This window comes from Labrus bergylta, chromosome 10 (genome assembly GCF_963930695.1).
Source record: "Labrus bergylta chromosome 10, fLabBer1.1, whole genome shotgun sequence".
NCBI lineage: Eukaryota > Metazoa > Chordata > Actinopteri > Labriformes > Labridae > Labrus > Labrus bergylta.
In genome coordinates, this window is record NC_089204.1 from 13646879 (window position 1) to 13667665 (window position 20787).

Genomic DNA, 20787 nt, shown 5'->3' on the forward strand with positions numbered 1-20787 from the left:
TTCTAGCTTTGGGAGTCACGTGTTATTGCTGCTGGAAAATCTTATAATATCTGGCAATTAAAAAAGAAAAAAAAAAGAAAACACCATTAGAATAGCATTTCAGGGTTGATGTGTTCAGAGGCCTTATGGTGAGGCAGATGAGTATAGATATGAAGATGATGGGACAGACAGAAAGAAAGAAAAAGACAGGAAGGAAGGAGGAAAGGAAGGAAGGAAGGGGCGTACTAAGAAGAAATATCAGCAGTAGAATCCCTCTGAGTATACCTGACTGCTCATACTGTATTACAACTTCTACACGGCATATAAACACAGGCATGCTCACAAAATTTGAGTCTACATATTTCTACACACTGTATGCTGATTACAAAAATATATTACGTCAATAAAGAACAAATGTATTTTGTTTAAATTCTGATAGTTAAGGCACAAACATAACCATGCTACTGATGAACAGCTGTAATGATACATGGAAACAGTATAGACTGTCATTCTCTACTCCTTAAAACTTAACTTAAAAATGACTGACCTCTTTCTCCCTCTTTTTTATTCATCATACACTCTGGCACAGAAGCTCGCCCAACACAAACAGACCCACTACTCTTTTCCTCCCACACACAAACCATTGATATAACACTGGAACAACAGAGTCAGTGACGTTATAAAATAGTTGATTTTGTATCAGCTGTCTTAAATAATGTATGCAAAAAAAAACCAAAAACCTAAGAATCACACTCAGAAGGGTGTTTAACACCAGATGCTTCATATCTGTGTCAAAACAATCACTCTATCTAGCCTTCAATTCTGTCATGTATCCCACAAAACACCTTTAAGACAGAGCTGGGTCATCATTAAATATCCCTTTACGACTGAAGATAACATGCTTATTCAAACATTAAATTGTGATTTTAAAAAGGTATTAAGATCATACTTCATTGCTATGTGATAATTTGTGTCCTATCGTCAGCTATCGTTGGCACATGATTGTTAATCCGAAGAGGAATCAAAAAAAAAAAAAAGATCCTTTAATTATTTGTTACTTTCGCTTCACTGTCTCTGGACTGTGCAGCAAACTCAAACGATGTTAGCTTTTTCGCAAATGTGTAATAAAATCAGCTAATAACAATATACAACTTCAGTGTATAAAACATAATATATAAAAGTGCAGCTGCACGTCTGGGTTTGGTGTTTTTTTTTTTTTTTTGGTGAGCTTCGTGTTTTGGGGCATTTGATGGAGACGACGCCCGAGTGCTAACGTTAGCTTAGCGAAGCAGCCCGCCGCCATTACCAGCCGACATAAGCTAACACTACTAACAGGCCTTAAGGCAGGTAATATCACCTTAGTAGCTTCACACGAGCACCTTACTTTTAATTATAGCTTTTTTTTCTGTGTTGTATATGTTACCACCCTGCTCACATTAAACGGTATCTAATCCAAGCGACAAGAAAATTACGCCGTAAAGCAAACCGAGCCATTTTACCGCAAGCTAACAAGACAGTTTTTTTTTTTTTTTGGTTAGCCATGCCCAAAGTCTGCTTCTAGTGATGCTTCTTAAACATTTAGGACAACATAAGAGATTATCACGCGTTTAAATAACACATTACTAATCGTGGTGTCGTATATAAAACATCAGGTGTGTGTATATATATATAACATTGGCGTTAGGGGGTTACAGTCAGTGCTAGCTGATCAAGCATTCATCCTGTCTCTCACATCACCATTTCGGGGTGCAGATATTATCTACTTAATGCATCTTGTTCCTGAGGATATAACTACGTGTGTGTGCGAACCTTTTTGATATTGTAAACACGGGTCAACATCCCGATGCCTCTGTCGTTGAGGATGGTGAGTTTTTCTGCCAGTTTCTGCTGGCTGGGCTGGATCACTCCCCGAGACATCTTCTCTCTGTTTGGATCTCCAATTAAATCCAGAAAAAGAAAAGAAAAAATATATATATATATCAAAAATCCCCCGCGGCCTCTTTTCCAGATCAAATGTGATTTAAAGAGGCTGTTGGTTTTTATGCGTTAATAGATTTCGCCCATGTTGCACAGCAGCTTCCTGTACTCCACCCCTCCGTCTCCCTCTGCCTGGGTTTTCTTTTTTTTCGGTCACAGGGAGGGATGATGATGATGAGGAGGATGAGGAGTTGTCCTGATTTTTTTTTTTTTTTTTTTTTTTTTACAACGAGACTGGCTCCCGCTGCGTTCACGTCTCCCTCGTTAAAAAGAAAACCTTTTGAGGCCGCGGTGCCCTAATTGATCACGATTCGATATTCCAGTTTAACGAAAGCCAACTTGGGTGTCTAATGACGCCTAACTTTAACCTTTACCATTCCCCGGCTTTAGTTCATACTAACTAATATACATTACAGAAAGATTTCATATTTAATTTACAACCATTTACAACTCTGTTTTTGCACATTTACATTCAGTCTTTCATATTTAATCTTCCTATTTAAGACTAGTAATGCTTAGTGAAATCCTGGTTTCTTTATATTCACATTCTTATTTTTGATATATTTTAGTACTTATTTACTTTGTAGTTAATATTATATTGTGTTTAGATTTGCTAACATTGTGTTTTTTTACTCATATTGTGTGTTTGGATAACCTGCTGCTGTTACGCCACAATTTCCCAGTTTGGGATAAATAAAGTAATTCTATTCTATTCTATTCTATACCTGCACCTCTTAGACATAATCATCATACCAAGTCACTTTATCTTGTCATTCTCTGCAAATACTGTCTCAATTCTCAATTCCCCCCACTTAACTTCATCATTCATTTTGTACTGTACATACCCCCTGTTTTTATTTGTATTTTTTATTTGTATTTATCTTATCTATTCTGTTTAATGTGTATTTTTGAGCTTTCTTGTCTGTGCTGCTGTAACGCCCGAATTTCCCCTCTGGGGATCAATGAAGTATTATCCTATCCTATCCTATAATACCAAAAATACACTTGAATATATAATGGAGATATATATAATTTTAGTTATGTTAAATGTAATTGTGAGCACGATAAAATAGTTTCACTGCTGTTGGGCTGCAATGAACAAGTCTTCTTTTTTTTATTATTCTATCACAGTATGTTGATTTTTTATTTATAAGATTTATATTCTATTCTAAAAGTAATTAAAAATAGATTTTTTTCAAACTGCATATTTGTCCATTCATCAGTCCAAATCCGAAAATACTATTAATGTTCTTCTATAGATTAGGGGAAAGTAGCAGCATGTAATTAAATCAAAGAAGCTGTACCAAGCAGATGTTTCACTTGCTCAGTGTTTTCAATCAAATTAATTTTGGCTTTACAGTTATGTATTATTTTACCGGTCATATTTTAATTCTTACACAATTCCATCATTTAACTTTACCGCATAGCTGGTCATTTTGACAGATATACAGGCGAGTTAATACGTATATCATTATTAGCCACACCCTGTGCAGAGTTTGTAGTGAACCCTATAATTAACTATTTTACTAGGAACACCTGAACGCATCACATTGTTGACGCAGCTTCCGACTCAGCTGTCAGTTCTGTGTCGAGCCGATAGACTGTAAATAATAACCCCGATGGCAGTCGCTGTGTTTCTCACTAGTTAGTAGTCTAGTATCCTGAATACTCTTGAATACACATCACATTACATTAATGCTTAAAACAGCAATGATCGAACTAGTTTCGGGATTTGGGTAGAGTAAAGAAATTAGACCGGGTGGGTGAACGAAGCAAAGGAAACCTAAAGGAGCTCTTTGATTTTGTCCACAACCAAACAATAGCCTATCTATACATCTCTGTGTATCTTTTTTAAGGCAAGATTTTGTGTTTGGTGCAAATTAGCTAAGAGTAAATGCACAAAATGTGTGTAAAGTAGCCTAATCTGCTGCTATTGGTCTTAAATTAGAGAACCCACTGTACTTACAAGTGACTGATTCACTGAGAAAAGTGAAAGTTCATTTGCTATGTTAGGTGGGCTTATTGCTGGTTGTTTTGTTCTCATATATTAGTTCTTCCACTTGTAATAGATGATCCGGTCAGTTAAACCAAATACCTTTCCTGTAAGTCATCTTTTGTTTGTTTCAGCTCAGTCTTGTTAACCCTGGCGTAATGCATTCGCTGGCTCAGGAGATCCAGGGCTTCTCCAAGAACAGTCTGAAGAAACAGTGTACCCATGTTACCACGGTGACAGGCAGGAAGCTGCTGGAGAGGAGGAGTGACGGAGGAGAAGGAGGCGAGCAGGTTGAAGTGCTGGAGGAGGGAAGTGGATGTGGATTTGTAGAAGACAAAAGTCTGGACCTTCAAGTTGGCATCATTAGACCCTTCCTACTCCTGGGTAAAACATTCTACTTTATTCAAGTATTTCTACTAGCTTTGTACGACAAGTTTGCCATTGTTTATAACATTTTTATTTTTTACTCTTGGTCCTTACAGCTGTATCTGTTGTTGCCTGCTACTTCCTGCATAGATCTGTTACTTCACCCATACTACTTCAGAGGCTATCACTTCTGATTGGTTGAACTCTAATGTCAGACATGGTCTGAAATGTGTCTCGCGTCACAGCGGCTCCATTTGCAACTTAAAAATCAAGACAAGATACAAAAATTTGATACAACATTCAAACACCAAACAAATATTCAAAGGCCTTAAACTTGCTTTGACCGGGGATTCAGCTCTGCATTCAGTTTTAGAATTGACTAGTGAACAAAAGATTGTTTCAGTCTGGCCGTATTAAAACGTGGGATCCTGTATCTGCGGTTTGACGGTAACAGTTCATATTCTGTGTTAAGAGCGTGGTCAGGATCAGAGGCGATGCTGTTAGCCAGCCTTAACTTCAAACTAACTAACTAACTAGACTTCAAAGGAGTGGACAGACACATATACCAATGCAGTGTTACAATACTGTAGGACACTTAGAATCACAGAAGTAAAGAACAAAACTAGAATCTGTCGACTCGCCCCAACAGACCTCAGTCTGTGGAGGAAATCATTTCTTCGTTTTGTCTTTTTACAGATACATTTAATTACTAATTGTTACTCCAACCACTACAACATCTGCTTCTATAGTACTGCCAGCTTTCTAGTAGTAATAATACATCTCTGTTGTCAGGAAAAAGAGGGTTTCAATTAAAGTATCTTTGAAAGTTGGAGTTTGTTTAACACAGACAGATGTTGTCAGACAGATGTTATAATATGTTTATGGTAGCACAGTGTGAAAACCTCACAGGAGCTTACGAGGTTTTAATTGTCTAACAGTAATTGTTTAATAATGTCTTGGTCACCTCAGTGTGCAAATCCACAGAAGGAGCTTTTTGTTCCTAACGAACAAAATCCATATAAACGAATAAATCAATGTCATTAAGTCTGAATTAGTCTCAGAGAGCACGGTGAAGTACCCTTCAGTCAGAGGACACAGGTTGACACCCTCTCATGTCAGCGTGTATCTGAAGTGTCCTTCTGCCTGACATTGAAGCGTCTCTCAGCTCTGGGGTGCTCTTCACTTCTGTAGCGTGCACTGTGCTTTGACCTCAACTGCAGGAGAGAATCAAAGTGAGAATTTCTCAGCCGGGATCAATAAAATATTACATCTGTCAGACTCAACAGAGGTGACTCTTTTCTATACACTGAGTCGCTGCTAAGAGCAATAAACTGTTCATGTCTCTGTAATGACACCTCACAGGATCAGTTACAGACCAGACAGGTCGGCTGAAAAACACCTTGTCTCCAATAATGAAATACCTCTTTGCTCCTAGGGATTGTTTGATAGCCTCTCTTCAGACGAGGGAGACACTTTTTGATTTGCTTGTGTTTGTTTCTTTTGTCTCCGCCAATTTCAGGCTATCATTTATTTTGAGCTTTCATCTTGTTGCCTCTGATGTCTGTTGTCACAGTTGTCACACATTTTTTTCTTCTAAGCTTTGTTTTTCAACTTGCAATTTCTAATATTTAGAATATACTGGCATCCTTTGATAAACACCAAATATTTTTGATCTTGTTAAGGGTACGTCTGTGACCAGTTCAGATTGCCTTACAGTTATGGCCCCCGAAAAACTAATTTAGACCTGATAGACAAAATGTTGACCTCTTATCACTGATAATAATATGTCCCTTCATATTTGTGTACCTATAAACTGTATGTAAAAGAGGGATGAAGCCTCCGTATCTGGAAAGATCAGCTAATTGGAGGGCGCCTTCAACATGCTTTCATTCTACCGGCCAGCAGGGGGCGACTTCACTTATTTTAGGAGAAAGAAGCCCAGAGCTCAAAGTGAAAATGACCTGGCTTCTGTCCTTATTCAGCAACGAATTACATTTTATTAATGAATTTAGACACTTTCATGTCTCCCTCTGTAACTCAGTAGTAAAAGGTTGTTCATTTTCTGAAGAATCCAGAAGATTGAAATAACAAAAGCAGAGTGTGTTTTAGGGTGTGTATGGATATCTTTGGTAAATACAGCTTACCTGAGTTAGGAATGCACCTTGAGAACCAAGCTAGCGCTAGCTTTAGCTACAATGCTTGCGTGCATTTAACCCTCCCTCCTTTACAGCTTCATGCTCTCGCACAAATATGGACACCTCTCTGGCTGTCTTTAGGTTCTAAAACAAAACATGACGGCAATGTCCAAAACCCAAGGCGTCTAAGCAGCAGTCCACAAACAACTGGATGCACTCAGTCTTCTGATCTTCAGTCTTACCCTTAACACAACATTAATAAGTTTGAAAAACAGGATTTTACATTGTCTCTGCTGGACTATTTAGCGGCCTGGCTAGCTGTTTTCAGTCTTTGTGCTGTGCTAAGCTAACCTGCTGATGGCTGATAGCTTCATAGTCACAGTAAAAACCTAAGAGCGGTCTCATCTTCCTGATGAAGCAAACAAAGAAACATATTTCCAAAGCTCTAGAACTCTTTTACCTTTAACTTTGAGATATGTTTTGACAGATGTAAATTTAAAGAGGGCAGATAACTAACAGTTCAATTAAACATTTGAAGCCATTGTGCAGATGAAGCTCTTTCATCTCGAAACAGTGCATTTTTAAAGAAGTTTCTTTTTTTCTTTTTTTTATTGGGTGATGCGCCTGAAAGAAAAGAGTATTTCATCTTTGATCTTGAAAACCCAAATGATCAGCAGATATTGAGCTACATTTGAAAAGGACAACAGTTGTTACATACAAGAGAATGCAGAGGATAGTTGTCAGGGAAACTTGAACAAAAATGCTGTACAGTTTTATGTCTAAATATAGAATTGAACTGCATTTTTAATAACATTTGCCGCGCACAGTATAAATATGACTGAGATGTGTCCTCTGTAGCTTAGCAGATTGAATTGCTCCCATGTCACACTTGTATTTAAAAGCGCTCTAGAAATCCTGGCATTCCCGCATCCTTTCACAGATGTGTCAGTTTAAATCTTTTCCTTTTACACTGATGAGGCATACAGGCTGGAGCTGGATTATTTCCAAAGACTCTCTAGCCTTTGGATTTAGATTTACTTCTGAACACCATGAATTTGGCATTATGTGAAAGTGGCTTTGGCTGCTGCAAAGAGTGCAAATATTGCTACTTTGAAGGCCGTGAGCTGCTGCAGAGTGGCCACTCAAGAAATCTGGAGGAATCCCTTCCAGCGTTTTCTGTTTCCATATGTCGTATGTCCCTTTACAGTAATTATCCAGCTTCTGTTCAGACTTCCACTGTATTTGAAAATGTTAATGTGACTCCGGTTTTAACGTGACATTGAGGCACTTTTCCCCGTTCAGTATGGTCTTTGACACGCATCCTCTGCTGCGTCAGTCATTGCACTTTTTCTGTTATAAAGTCTTGTCGTGAAATTCCTTTTCTCCGTCTTATCATGAACATCATAAACCTCCTTGTCTGCAGCTGTAGATAATATACTGTTTATTTCAGCTGCATTTTAGCCTGGCCTGGTGTTACTATCATCTTTCTTTCTTTTTTTTTTTTTGCTGTAGCTTTAAGCTGTTTTTACTGCTGCTTTCTGCTGACTGATATCTTCCCAGTTTGGTGCTGCAGCTGTTCAGAAAGTGTTTCTCTGTCTGAATGTTTTCCTACTAAGTGATATAAGTGCTGATATCCTCTAACATTTGCTTCCCACTGCTGAATAGACCTTTTTTGTGTGTGCAAATTTGTATTTATGTGGGGGTCCGATTTCTTTCTTACATTGTTTGTCCGCTGCTTGATAGTTTGTGTGTGTGAGGAATAAGGAACAGTCAACTCTATTTTTTCATTTAGCATCTATCTGAGAGAGCATGTGTTACTCTTTACTTTTTGATCTTGCTTATGTGATGTAATCTGCGCTAATGCATGTGCATGGGTGCCATAGGACCTATTTTGGTGCCGTGGCAACGAAACGGGTTTCAATATCGTTTGGTTTTTACAAGTATTACAGTATATCAGCGTTTAAATTCTGGTATTTAGAAGACCCTGGTCCATGTTATTGATTAATTGTAAGTTGATCATGTGATTAATTGTTAGTAAAATGTCAGAAAATTATTTTTTTTAAACATTTTTCAGAACTACTTAGTTTACTTCTTAGTTTGTCCAGTCAACAGCCTACAACCTTCAGATTTTTTAACTTAAAATTAATTATTTCTGTTTCATGAATGACCTACATGTATCAACATATCAATTATTTAAGTTTTAACAAATTGATTTTCAAGTCAGTTCAAGTTAGTCACTTTATGCTCTGTCAGCTCGATGTTGGTAAAAACATTTTACCAACATCATGTATCACCATCAACACATTCTCAACACTCTGCACAGATGAATGAAGTGTTACATTTTGTTTTTCTCATTAGAAAGGTAATGATAGATGATGAATATGCACGTAAAGAACGAGGAAAAGTCCGTTTTTATTGAAAGCATTTGTTCATGGATGTGCTTCTGCTTTTCCAGCCTCTCAGGATGCAGCCCAGGACTTTGACACCCTGCAGAAACATAAGGTCAGTACAAGGGGATCAATACAGCGGGCATGCCCTTGTCTTGATATGATCACATGTGTAGTGGCATGAGATTAGAGGTGGCCATGCAGGTGCGCATTCCTGCGGCTCTGCGACAAGCAGCCAATAGCCAGAGGAGCTTCATGACTCATGCAGTGACAGTTTAGCTCAGTAGAGGGAGTAAATGATTACACTAAGTCTCAGCGCTGCTGCGTCTCCACATCAGAGAAATGTGACTACTGCTCTCTGCAGAGGCTGCTCCCAGGCATGAGCATATTGCTGCCTGTGCAGTCTCAGGATGATGAATTGGAGAGATTACAAGTGCCTTCACTTCCTGTTACTGCGATGAAGCCCTGACCGCCTAATAACCAAACCACGCAGGGTTTCCCAGACAGCTATTAAAGCTCAGGAGGCTTAACTGAGGGCTCAGAGGACAATTTATAAAAGAATGTTCTTTCTGTCACAACATTTAATGAACACTTACTGGCATGCAGATTAAAAAAAACAAAAAAACAAATGTATTTTGTTGTAGGTGTCGTTTGTCAGGAGATACAATCTTTTAGGTAGAAGACAATTCTAACATTTAGATTACACACCCTGTAGAATCCATTTTTTGAGACTCCCCTGTGTGAACGAGTAGCCCTCTGATTTACCTCGATGATTTAGTGATTTTAACATCACCCAGGTTCCTGTGATAGAGTAGGTTTGTCTTTCTCCTCTTTATCAAGCCAATCTGATGTATCTGTACTGACTAACCTTTAGATTTCAGCATTAAAACCAGTTTTGCTCTCCGGCTGCCTAATATTTGCAACATACCTCTCTGCCTTCAGCTTCTTCATTAAATATATTTGAATGCCGAAAAAGATACGTACACAAGGATTGTCAGAGTCAAATTGTATCAATTATGCTTCATTCAATTTTATTCCAGCAGCTGGATCCAAAATTACATCATCAATCATGATATTTTGTGTGTCACGGACTTAATTGCTACATAACTCGATTGGAGAATGCACCTGTTAAACATGGCTGAGGATGAGCAGGAACATGATGGCTGAAGTATCTGACAGTATCTCGGCTTAAATCCGGATCAGCAGGTTTCTCAAAGCATGAACTAGATACGGTTCACTGTTTGAAAATTGTTTCAGATTTATCAAAGAATACTGACACTCTACTCAAACAACATTCAAGTGATGAACAAACTATAAACAGGATTTTACACACCATAATTACAACCTGTATGTGTATGTAAAAACCCTCTTTACATTTTCTTTGTCAAACATATCTCATGAAAAAGCAGAAAGCAACAAAACAATTGTCCATATCTCATGACTTTCTGACTCCCTGTCTGTAACTCTCAGCTCAAAGTTCATCGGCTCCTTACTGAATAAATAAATCTTTAAATATTAAATCGAAAAAAATTACAATTAAAAAAAAAAAAAAGACCCGATACTCTTCCAAAAAGCCTGGCACTTTAGATTTAGAAAATGTTTCTCAAACATCACTTAATAATGCATTTGCTTTGACGTTTTATTTTTTTTTGCTGCAGATTAATCAGTTTCGGGTGTTAAAGTGAGTATTTTTCCGCAGCAGGATTTTGTGTGTGAGATTTGGTCAAAATAATTTGGCGTGTGTGTGTCTGTTCATGGTAATGAAGGAATATGTCACCCGGTGTAACAGTGTGACTCACTGATGTGGTTTTAATAGATTCTTGACAACAAACGAGCCCTATGGCAGCAGCGAACCAGCGGGCCCTGAAGAAAGAGGTTCAAATTAAATGTAGATTTTTTTTTGTCACTATCAGTGCTCAATAATTACATTACATTCAGATGCAGAGGAAATAAAGTAGGCAGTAACAACAACACGCCCAATTAGTTAAAAAAACAGTCTTTGCCACTGCTAGCTAGCTAACAGTCAAGAGCCTGTTTGAGAGCTACATATGTAGTTGCTGATAATGTATATTGTAGCAAGTTTTTGTTATCAAAGAGAAGTTTATTTAGCCTGCCTCTGCCATCATTGTGTGAATGGGTAGGTGTGAAATGCTGTGTTAAAAGCGCTTTGAGTAGTCAGAAGGCTAGAAAAGTCCATTTTCCATTTACCATCCATTTTGGGAGGTGGTCCACAGAAATCTTACTAAAACCAGAAGTGGACTTGAGTTACTTTGGCTTTGACAAAAGGAACAAGATATATGATCATAGAATGACGTTTACATACAGCGACTGCGTAAAGTGTCCGCACGCGACCACTACGATCTCCGTGCACGAAATTAAACGTCTGCATTACGTTTTCTGTTCGTCAGTATGTTGTTCTCCTCTCTTTTGTGGATGTTGTCATTCCATTGGATTACACATAGCATTGATATAAAGGCGAATATTCTCATTATAACCTTGTGTAGCGGACTCTGTTTGCTTCGGCCGCTACTTCAGTGTTGTTTATTTACCTCAGGAAATCCCCCAATCCCCCGCCCCCCCTCCCCTCCCCTCTGACAGGGAAAGTCCCCCGCTGTGAGGAGCATATGTGAACGGCTAGGTCGGGAGAATCTCCGGAGCGGTCCTCCTGTAATTATCTAGATATTATCCGGAGTGCATATGTGAAAACGGCTAAGCTGAAACCAAAGCAGTTGCCTAATATATGCAAATTTTGCAACGACAGTAGGAAACCTCCCTAAGGGGGCTCTATCTGACAGCACTCACTCTTGTTGCCCTGCTAAGTGTCACATGCATTATTTCTGTGAAAACCAAAGTTTGTCTACTTAAGAACAACAAAGAAAGATGAAGTGGAGTTATCCGTCTATAGGAGAGAAAAAAGAAACAGGATGAAAGAGAATGAGGTGTAAGTGTTGGGACACTGGCAGACATGATGCTGATTAACGCTGGTTGGAGGGTCCCCCAATGGATTTTTGTGCCTCGGGCCCCGACAGACTCTAGAATCGCCACTGTATATTATCAGGCTTTTGATCCACACAAAATCCTTTTTGAGCCGAAGGAAAAAAAAAAGAAAAAGGAATATCCACAGACCTCCCCTTTATCTGTTAGAAAAGGATGGGAGATAATAAAAGCAGTCCAGAAGCAGGAAGCGTCAGAACAATGTAAGCTAAATTTAAGTGAGACAGGACAGATACTACAAAATGAATTGGAACCATCTGTCTTCTCTCGTTGTCTACTCTCTTTCCTCTTCATCTATCTTCCCCCTCCTTTTCAACTCCCACCCGCTCCATCTCTGTGTCCTCTCACTCAGTCACATTCAGGTGGTGTCATGGCCATCAATAAGTCTGACAGAATATCTCTCTTACCGAGGCAAAACATCCTTTTAAACAAGTCAATGCTCAGGGGTCGTTGGCTCAAGGACTTTCATGTCTCTCTCTCGCCCTGTCAGGTGTCTCATGTGCTGAATGTGGCCTACGGAGTTAATAACCTGTTTCCAGATCAGTTTGTTTATAAGACTCTCGAGATCCTGGACCTCCCAGACACCGACATCACAACATATCTTGGGGAATGCAGTTCCTTTATTGATCAAGCACGAGAACAGGTATATGCACTGACAAAACACACACAATAAGCATATTATTTACTTGTACACGTTGCCAGATGACAATGCTGTAGGAGGTATCGAAACCTAAGGGAAGTTGTTATTACAAATATGTGCATTCACATGATCTTAATGTTAAGTTTTACCTTAAATTAAAAAAAAAAATCACATTTTGAAAGAAAGACTTTTTTGGTGTTGAGTTAGTGTTGGAAGTATGATGAGGGTGAAGCAAAGGGTTGCTGAGAATAGAAGTCAACACCAAAGTGACACAATATTGCAGTTCTTAATAGAGGTATCAGCTAATTTTATTGCAGATATGCGCCGATACAAGTAGATTTATTCACCCAGTCGAGTAGCATTTAAGTTGAGTATCTTTGTATTAAACTAGCATTTCTCTTTCTGGCTGTCACCACAAAAGAGTGCTGTATGGAGACAACGAGCATTATCACTCTCCAGAGTGGTGATGCAGATACATGCACAGCTACTTTGCAGTTGTGTTGGAGAACTGTATTTGACGGATCAATACAATAAATCTTCCTCTATGGATTGAAGATAGGTTAAAGAAAGATATCGGCCAATATATCGGTATCCGATGTTTTTTTCTGTCTAATATCGCTATCGGTATCGGCCCCAAAAAGTCCATATCCCTCGGGCCCAAGTTCCTATTGTGGCCACATGAGACAGGCTCTAAGAATGAGTAAGACTCCAGAGAGACCCACACTAACATTCCAATAATCATCTCTCTGCTAAAAACAAAACAGATGGACACATCCATAATGACAATAACAGTGTTGTCTTAGTAGCTATGTCCATTTATTCTATACAGTCAATGGACAAAAAGCTGCCACCAGCAGCCTCCACTGTTCCTGGGGGAACAATAGTTAACTTCATGTAAATGTATGATTCTTTTCATAAGGATAACGTATACAGGGATTTCAGAGGTGCTTGCAGGTAGATTTTGTTACCTTAAAGCAGACCATGCTAGCTTTTCCCCCTGTTACCAATCATGCCTAGCTAGGTTAGCCAGCTGCTAATGGTAGCTTCATATAGTAGGGGTTTTAGATGTAAATAAAGTACATTGCTGTTTCATGAATCACTAACGAAAACTTTGGGCTGAAACACGCTTTTGTTATCTCATTAAAAGTTATATACTTTAACTTAATTATTGATATACTTGAAGGGCTGACGTTTGTATCCTTACAGTGTTAGATTCAGGTCTACAAGAATGCTTCAAAAAAATGGAAAAGCACAAGTATTTGGTTTTCTGTTTGAAGGTTAAAATTATTTTACAACAATGCTCAATATACAAGTAAGAATAGAAATAAGATGCATGCTTTAAATGTACAACATCCTCTTTCATAGGAGCAAAATGTGATTCTGTGAAATTCAAAATAACCATGAAAAGTACAGGTGCATTTAAATTCTTCTCGAGGAAATGTATTCAGTCATCTTCCACCTCTGATAGATGCAGACACATGCACACAGGACACAAACCACAGTTCCTGGGCTTTTTTCCAGATAAGGAATGAATCAAATCTATTAAAAAAATATTTCTGTATCCACTTCTCCCCAGGGGGCTTGTGTAGCCTTAAAAAGGCCGTCTTTTATATCTGCTTGCTAATTCAACATGTCGGTGTGCACACAGAGACTCTGCTACCACACTGCGATGCATTTACACACATCAGCCTCAGTCAGCTATCTGTAAGTCAGCACAAAGGCGAGGCGGGTGGTCAGAATACCTAGTAGAGGAGCATGCTGGGGTCAAAATGTTCTCTGCTTACATTTTCCCTCTGTGATTTCATGGGCTGTATGCAATACAGATAAATATTGTAAATATTGTGTGTGTGTGTGTGTGTGTGTGTGTGTGTGTGTGTGTGTGTGTGTCTGTGCGTGTGTCAGAGATTGACCAGAAACGGAACACGAGTCGATGTGAGCACTGATATGAAAACACTCAACTCAAGCGCAAGGAAATAACAGCAAAACAAGAAACTCTGACAAAACCAAATTAAGTCACAATGTTTGCTGTGATGGATTATCTTGCTCTGGCAATTTTCAGTCTGCAAAAGTTTTCAGTTTTTTTCTCCCTAAACGAAAGAAAAACAAGATCTAGTGTGTCGCTACATTTACTGCAGACACCAGTGTAGATAATATAAAAGCGTTTACATTGATAGAAACATATTAAAGAATGATATTATGCTGTAGCCTTCCTGCATGTTTTTTTGTCTGCTTCATGTGATTGTTTCACCCAGAGGGACGACCTGATTGGTTTATAGTTGGAAATGAAATCGCAGATATCAGTGAAAACGTGTCAATTACAGCAGCTGTATACGCTTGTGTAGTCAAAGCTAATTTCAGTCTCATGTCCTTTGGTGCATATTGATTGACATGTAAAATAAAGATTGTGCTTGCAGTTTCTTTTCTGCTCCATTTCAGCCAGAAAAAAAAAAAAGACTTTATTCAGTAATGGTAGGCTCCATGTTGAATAAAAGAGACAAATGTGTCAATATGCCGAGCTTCAGAACTGAGCCGTGGGCCTGCACGCATTGTCTAAAGATGTGGCTGGAATTTAAATTCATTCAAAAATTCATTTCCAGCCAGGCACTCTAGGCAGTAAAATAATTACATCAACATTAATATTAATCATGTCGCAAATTTTGACACACATACACACGTAAACCACAGGCACAGATTTATTCCTTCTCAACTTGTTCTACATGCTCTGTCTAATGCCGCGTTCAGAGATGTTAGAAAGTCAGAAACTAGAAAGTTTAACAAAAAAAAAGAAGTGCAGATGATTTATTTCGAGGAGGTTAACTTTCGAATCTATCCGATGTTACCGATTTATTAGATCGTGTTTTACAACTCTGTAAAAACACATGTCGTGTAAAAATGTTCGTATTTTGCAGTATGTGTCATGTTTAAACTGACAAACTTTCTGGTTTGTCATGCCAAATTTGACAGCAGCAAATGTTAGAAAACGTTGCCACTGGATCCAAACATTTTTGGATGAGAGTTGTCATTACAAACGTAAAAGAAAAACAATAGTCTTAACAGACATCATAGTTGGCCATGTTGATAATTCTGGTTTGAGCTGCTAGTGTTTTAAGATAACAGCCCGTGAAACTTCTGCCACATCCCCTTTACATTACAATTAAACGTTTTTAAAAATGTCCTTTCCTCATTTTTGAGCACATAAAATACAATTCTTATAAATGCATTAAATACTGACTAAACTAGAATATGACTGTAAGTACATTGATTCTCAGGTACTGCATTTAAGCATCAATAACAGTGACTTGTACTTTTCTAGAGTATTTTGAATTGTCTCACATGTTTAGTTTCTGGTCAGATACAAGTTTTCATATTCTTCCTGTTTGTTGAAAACCATGTATCCCAGCACGTTGTTTTAATTTTGAAGATAAAATAAAAACGTCCTTAGCGTATTAGCTGAAAAATGCATTTCCCACAAAGCTGAAAACAAGGCTGTTCCTCTTCCCTCAAAGTGGACTTCTTCTCTATCTCGGGGCAGCAACTCATTATGACACAAGATCTTTGAGAATACGATGCATTGAGGGAGATTAAATTAGGCAACAGTATGTAAAGAAGTTAAAGTAATAGCAGCCTTTAAAATCTTAAGCAGAACAATATAACATGTAATAATAGAGCAATACTATTTATCCTAAAACATCATGCTGAATATAATTGTCAAGCAGTGAAAATAAAATAATTCAGGACGTTAACACAACATGTTAAGATAATGTTGACTCAAGTAATGGATCTGATTACAATGGAAGGTAACCATTTATATATATATATATATATATATATATATATATATACATACATATCATTTCATTTCCTGAATGCTTTTCCGTCTATAAAAGTAGAGGTTGTAATTAAAGAACAGGATTCTTAACTCTGACTCTGTTATCTGTCTTCACCTTCCTGTTTTTCTGTCTGACTTTGTTTCTCACAGGACGGTGTGGTGCTGGTTCACTGTAACGCAGGTGTATCACGGGCATCCTCCATTGTGATTGGCTATCTGATGTTGAGGGAGGGACTGAAGTTTGATGATGCGTACGGCCAGGTGAAGCTGGCAAGGCCGTCAATTTGCCCCAACCCCGGCTTCTACCGGCAACTACAAAACTACGAACCTTAAAGATGAAATTGTTGATCATTTGCTATCACCTTCTAAGTCATTAAAGCAAACCGTTTCCTATGTACGGATTAAACCAATGTGGAGCTCAATTTCTTTAAGCTTTGTTTTTGGTCTGTATCACGTGGGAAATATCTGGCTCTTTAGTTGCTGCTGCACCTTAAAGAGATTTTGATGAAAGTTCACCAAAAAAAAGGAAAAGCAAGCTGTAGCCCCTCTAACAAACCCCAGATGAGCTGAAAGGTGCTTCAGAGGGGAACTGCACAGTCGTTGATAATTGTTTTTTCCGCTCTGTTCACATTACAGCTATCCTTTTTTATCATTAGCAATAAAACATATTATAAAGTGTTTCTTTCTGAAACCTTTAAGCTGGACAGGCCTGAAAGACTACAACTCCCACAATTCATTGTTGAGACACAAGATTTACTGAAGTGTGGGAAGAACATTGAAAATATGAAGCTGCTCATCAGTGGGAGGAAGAAGTGCCATCATTAGGAGGTAGTCATATTGTTTATCTTTTATGATTTTGTACAATTAATAAATACTAGTAGGTCTCATTCCTGTTCCATTTGAGTCTTAATGCTCTACCCAATAAGTGATTATATATCGTTTTTGTCTAAAATACGCTTGTTAAGTTGAGGGGTGTGTCTGTTTCTTCTTCCACAGCAGTAAAAAAAGTACTTTAAAATATGATTTGTCAATTTTGGGGACACTTTTGTTTTGTTCAGTTCTGTATTTTCTAATTGAAGACATGCACGTTTTTCTTGGGGTACATCTGGATTCTGACATCTTTTACTATACAAACATATACACTGATCAGTTATAATGATCACACTCTGTGCTATATTGCCTCTATCTATCTAACAACTTAGCAAAGTTGATGAGCTAACCTCGCTCCCTTGAAATAATTAGCTTGTAATCAGCTTGTTAGATAATGAGGGTAAATCCAGTCGGCTCACATGCTAATCATCACACTCCACTGGGACGAGCTCCTGATGCTGCAGACTCACTGCACACAAAGGTTTCATATCCTATCAAGCTTTGATTGCTGTTTAAATAGCTGAAGTTCACAGTCACGGAGCTAAAGCATACAACACGCTTTACACTTTTATCTGAATAGAATTTAAACAATGAGTCCAAGCTTTGGGTTTTTACGCAAAATGTTTAATATAGGTCATACATTGTAAGATGAAGTGTTAAGTGCAATAATGTGAAATGAAATACATTTCCAAAAGACACACAATCCCCATAGTTTAAATTCAGTTATCAGTGATAAGGATTGTGTGTGTAGTTTTTTTCAAGTCAGTTTTTTACAGAGCCTCTCTGGTGAGATAGTAATGCATGGCCATGAGATAATAACATGTAAGTCATCTCAGTACAGAGACTGCTCATTGTTGCTGAGCTGCTTTTGATCTGCTCCTTTTGGACGTATTAACAAGTTACAGAGTGATAGAGTTAACGGACTAAACAACTATCACACGTCTTTGCATAGAGACAGCTAACAATAATCATCATGTGGGCATGTATTCTTTGTTTTTCTTTTTCTTTAAATCAAATGTCCCCAGAGGGGTTACGTAGTTTTAAAGCTGAACTTTTGAATTAAAGTGTAGGAGCACCTTAGGACATTTTTTTTGTATGCTAGAGTTTTAATATGCAATCCATGCAATTTGATGTTTCAGGACACCAACAAAAGATGTAGCTGGGAAATGTTGTTAAGTGGCATTGGATCATGGGAGTTGTTGTCTACATTTTTTTATCTGACACTTTAAACTCAACAGCCTGCTCATAAATGTAACTGAAGTTTTCTTTTTCTGCTTGCTTATTACTCTTCTTTTTTTTTATAGTTTATTTAATTTTTTGGTTGGTTTGTGTTTGTCTTTTCATATATTTGTCGTGTACTCTCGACAACATGAACTTTAAGACATGCCCTTAATGATCTCTCCAGTTAGATATCAAAGTCCAATTAATGAATAATTCTGTGACATTCTAATAAAGAAGATTCAAGTAACTTCATCTAACGTAAACATTTAGCCGTCTTTACTCCGAGGTTATCATCAATTGTCTCCTCTTGTGTTTTCCTTGAAGACAAAATGAACGAGTTCTGTCAGAAATATTTGCATAACTCCACATAGAAGACATCCATTTGTTTTACTATCACACTTCTAATCAGTGTTTTATTATGTGGGGGGTCAAGCATTGCACACATTTGATCTCTTCCTGTTTCCATTTCATTGTGAAGCATGTCATTTCTTCATACAAAGTTTTTAAACAGTGTACGCTGACACACAGGGGCGTACACTGTTTAGAATTAGCTTGTAGTATGGATTTGGGACACAGCTCTTGTTAACAGCTTAATAAGATAAAGCTGTACTAGCGCTATTTTTAGGCCAGTATTTTGCATCCTGATGTTTGACTTCTTCAACAGACACTTAAGCTGTTTTTTTGCTCTAATTGGAGACCTCATTTCCCCCCCTTTTTGAAAATCCAGCTTTTATACTTTATGTCAGTTGCAGGCTGCCATTGCTTGGGGGGGGGGGGAGCAGGGGCGGATAGAGGTTGGTTCTGAGCCAAATACTTGAAGGGAGGAGGGAAGTTCTGCCAAATTAGTTGAATTCCTGGTAGTCCTCTAAAGGTCATAGATTATTTAACGCCCCTTTAAAGCAACAGACTGACTGCAAGGAGCAGGCTTGGTCACTGGTAACTAAATATTTTGGGGCTACAGTTTCACTTTACCCCCATAAATGTCCAACAAATACATAACTCTGCTCGTTAAAGTGCTCAGTTGAAAAACAGGCAAATCAAATATTGATTCTGTGTCTGACTAATGGCGACAAAGCCAATATGCAGTCTGTGGCAGCATTCGGAGTGGAGGGGAGTTTGGCCTTTTCTCTGGTCCTTTTCAATGGTGTATCACTGAAGAGTATCTGCTACTGAGCCAACTGGGTTTCCCCTGACATTTTTGTGACATTTTACCGTCTGGATGAGTCGGCCCACGAATGGCACAAGCTGTCCCATCTGCACGGTCTCGTGGGGTCCAAGCACCATCTCATTCTGCGCAGGCCTCAGCATGAGAATATTAACAGACAGTAAGAGGTAGGTTACATGCAGGATGTTGAATAATTTGTCCCCCTAAAGCAGTAAAATGTTATCTGGCCTGTTAGCTTTCATTAGATTTGATGAACTGCAGATGTGAACAATGAAGGAATAATGGATGGCCTTTTTGTCTTTCCCTTCTTTTAAAAACATCCCACACATAAATCGAACACACACACAAAAGAAACCCAGTCATAAACCGGACAACATAAACAGTAAGCCATGATAATTACAGCTTCTGTTGCCTTAGCTTGTATTTTTTTTTACATGAATAGCACAAATGCATATGAGTGTCACTGCATGTATACCATTTGAATTCAGAAAAGAGCACATGTAAATCATATGTAATGTTTGTGTTGCGTGAAATGAATGAATGAATTCATTTAAATAGGGTTCATTTAATAGTGAATCATTCCGTTTGTATTCAACAGTGTATTTGTTAATGGATAAACAGACGTGACAAATTTAAGCACAACTCTAGCATTACATGTTTACCAAACAGCCATGACGCAGATAAAGGATTTATAAATGGAAAATGTTTGAAAGAACCTATCATGCTAAAAATAAAAACAGACAAAGGGAACAGGTAGGCTGGGATGGACATACAGTAACATCACGTAACATCCTTTGTCTGTTTTTTCTGCAGAACATGAACGACCTTCTCACAACAGCAGGACAAACAGGTAAAGAGGAGTTATTGTCCTCTAGCTGTTTTGTTTTTTTAATAGGTACAAAAAACGTAAAAATAAACCAGATGGACTAAAAGTCCCTCCGGGAGTTGTTGGGATATTGTGTTCACAAGAAAACGTAATGCCACTGCTTTTGTCAGTACAGAGGAAATAAAAAAACAATGAATGAATATACTTTCATTCAGGGCACGGCAGGACTCACTGAACGCTGTTCTTGTGGTTTGTGATGGACAAACTCCTCGCTGAAACAGAGACACTTCAAAAATGAATCCACTCTTTCACATGGAATTCATATTTTAACCAAGTAGTAACACATCATCCTGTTTTTAATCTATCTTCTTCCTTGTACAGTAAATTGGCAGATTGTGAAATTAA

General features: G+C 38.1%; 2 protein-coding genes across 8 annotated transcripts in view; one reads left to right on the top strand and one right to left on the bottom strand.

The window, feature by feature from the left end:
- nckap1 (NCK-associated protein 1) overlaps nucleotides 1-2108 on the bottom strand; it is a 31815-nt gene extending 29707 nt beyond the window's left edge. For 2 of the 3 annotated variants that reach the window (XM_020645665.2, XM_020645664.2), the window contains exon 1: nucleotides 1789-2107. In XM_020645665.2, coding sequence (XP_020501321.1) covers nucleotides 1789-1896 — 108 coding nt within the window. In that variant the 5' untranslated portion in view covers nucleotides 1897-2107. Of the gene's footprint in view, nucleotides 1-1788 lie in introns of all 3 variants that reach the window. The other variant, XM_020645661.3, reaches the window with a different exon arrangement.
- Nucleotides 1174-16710, top strand: LOC109992888 (dual specificity protein phosphatase 19). Of its 5 annotated transcripts, none has more exons than XM_020645668.3 (5): nucleotides 1174-1326; nucleotides 4084-4333; nucleotides 8906-8952; nucleotides 12322-12474; nucleotides 16451-16710. In XM_020645668.3, the coding sequence occupies exons 2-5, from the start codon at nucleotides 4108-4110 to the stop codon at nucleotides 16631-16633; spliced, it is 609 nt and encodes a 202-aa protein (XP_020501324.1). In that variant the 5' UTR covers nucleotides 1174-1326; nucleotides 4084-4107; the 3' UTR covers nucleotides 16634-16710. The 5 variants fall into 5 exon arrangements, with proteins under 5 accessions (XP_020501324.1, XP_065815565.1, XP_020501325.1 ...); XM_065959493.1 differs by having other exon boundaries at nucleotides 1194-1322; XM_020645669.3 differs by lacking the exon at nucleotides 1174-1326 and adding an exon at nucleotides 3494-3600.
- Nucleotides 16711-20787: the final 4077 nt, after the last annotated feature.

What these genes read in the sequence shown, in the direction of transcription:
- LOC109992888 (XM_020645668.3), top strand. Translation starts at nt 4,108, where the DNA reads ATGCATTCGCTGGCTCAGGAGATCCAGGGCTTCTCCAAGAACAGTCTG. An exon ending in TAGACCCTTCCTACTCCTGG is followed by an intron (nt 4,334 to 8,905) that starts GTAAAACATTCT and finishes CTGCTTTTCCAG; the next exon opens with CCTCTCAGGATGCAGCCCAG. An exon ending in ACACCCTGCAGAAACATAAG is followed by an intron (nt 8,953 to 12,321) that starts GTCAGTACAAGG and finishes TCGCCCTGTCAG; the next exon opens with GTGTCTCATGTGCTGAATGT.